At 47.3% G+C, this 1650-nt stretch overlaps 2 protein-coding genes across 2 annotated transcripts in view; one reads left to right on the forward strand and one right to left on the reverse strand.

Annotated features, from left to right (window-relative positions):
• Positions 1–1338, reverse strand: part of Xrcc4 (X-ray repair complementing defective repair in Chinese hamster cells 4) — a 251736-nt gene extending 250398 nt beyond the window's left edge. The window contains exon 1 of the mRNA XM_005382306.2: positions 1274–1338. The gene's annotated coding sequence lies outside the window, so the exon portion shown is untranslated. The remainder of the gene's footprint in view (positions 1–1273) is intronic.
• Positions 1339–1446: 108 nt separating this feature from the next.
• Tmem167a (transmembrane protein 167A) overlaps positions 1447–1650 on the forward strand; it is an 18492-nt gene continuing 18288 nt past the window's right edge. The window contains exon 1 of the mRNA XM_005382307.2: positions 1447–1553. Within this exon, the coding sequence (XP_005382364.1) occupies positions 1551–1553 (3 nt within the window). The 5' untranslated portion in view covers positions 1447–1550. The remainder of the gene's footprint in view (positions 1554–1650) is intronic.

The following is a 1650-nucleotide window of genomic DNA, read 5'->3' on the forward strand; positions in this document are numbered from 1 at the left end:
TTATTCTGGAACCCAAGTCTGATGACTTACACAAGACAATTTCCAAAAGAAGCTAACTTTGTTTCATTTTAATAGTAAGGCATAAATTAACGCAATTGAAAGGCATCATTAAATAACGTTTCTTGATAGATGGAAGGTACTATTTTATATTTTTATTTCCCTTCTTCTATATTGACATTAAATTCCTCCAGAGAACAAGTCATCTTCGTTTCTCTGATGACACGACACCATGAATAAAGCAGGTGTTTGGTAAATATTTGTTAATTTGTGTATTTGACCACCTCTTGACAATTCTATATAATGGACTGAAAAATCAAGTTACTTAGGATTTAAAACACAACAATACCATTGTGCACAGTAACAAACCATCTAATCACCCACAACAGAGACCCATATCTTCTAACCAATGTATCGCCTTAAATATTTAAGAGCATCATAGTTTTGCAGAATACACCTCACGAGTTTCCCTTCTTCCTTCTCCCTATCGACCTCTGGACGACTTTTTTTAAAATAGGAAAGATAGGGCTGGTGATTTAGCTCAGCGGCAAAAGCGCCTGCCTGGCAAGCGCAAGGTCATGAGTTCGGTTCCCGGTACCGGAGAAAAACCAAAAAAAATAAATAAATAAATAAAATAAAATAGGAAAGATGACACTCTGAGAAGAACCCCGTCCTGCCTGAAGAAAAACTAAGTGACACATATGGCAACAAAGGGTTGCTATAATTTTTCATGAAAGAAAAAGTTGGCATCCACATTGTCTTCCTGCCCCGTCATTTCTTTAGAACATCTAAGGAATTACTGCACCCGAGTAAAGACGGTTAGTTCTTCTCCACCAGCTGCCAAAGGAAACGCCTTCCTCTCCCCAAACGACACTTCAGCCCCAGAACCCGACAGTATGCAAAAAGCTGGGGATTGGAAAGAAGCCGTCTGCGAGGGGGTAAATGCTCAACCCACTCAGCAGAACCCTTCGAATTCAAGTGCTTTGCTATTCCCACAGTCAATACAGGCCGTTTAAAAGCTGCTCTGCGTTCCTAAGAACAGCTTGGGCGCAAAGTGAGAAATTAAAAAGGGGGACCAACAGGTGCACGCCCTGCGCATGAGGCCTGGACCCTGGCAGCCCCCAGAGCCCGCAAGAGGAAGGCCCCGGAGCTCACCATTGAGCAGTTCTAGAGATAAGTATCACAGACCTAAAAAAAAGTCTTTAAGGAAATAAAAAGAAATAGGACAGCACATTACTTGTTATTTAAAGAGGCCGCCGCCCCTTCCGGGTCCTACCTCTCAGTGAACCCACTTCCGGTCTCCCCCAAAACGCCGGGATCCGTAGCCAATGAAAGTGCCGGTTACTTCCGCCGCTCTGCCTGTCGGCCTCTAAGTCCCGCCTTTTCCGGCGAGAGCAGCCTATCAATTCGTTAGACACGCTCAGCTCCGGAGGCGGTGCCGTGATAAACCCAATCGGAGGGCTGGAGAGCGCGAGAAGGGCAGGCGGGCCGTGCACACCTCTTCCGCCCTGGGCCCGGAAGGGTGATGTGGCTGGGCCAGCGCTGGCCTCACTATGGTAAGAACTGGGCTGCCGGGCGTGACTGAGATTTTCGGAGGGGCACTGGGTCGGGCCTGGGCCGGACGGGTGTGCGGCCGCCCTGAGTGCGCGGGCC

This window comes from Chinchilla lanigera, unplaced genomic scaffold (genome assembly GCF_000276665.1).
Source record: "Chinchilla lanigera isolate Chin_1 unplaced genomic scaffold, ChiLan1.0 scaffold00017, whole genome shotgun sequence".
Classification (NCBI taxonomy): domain Eukaryota; kingdom Metazoa; phylum Chordata; class Mammalia; order Rodentia; family Chinchillidae; genus Chinchilla; species Chinchilla lanigera.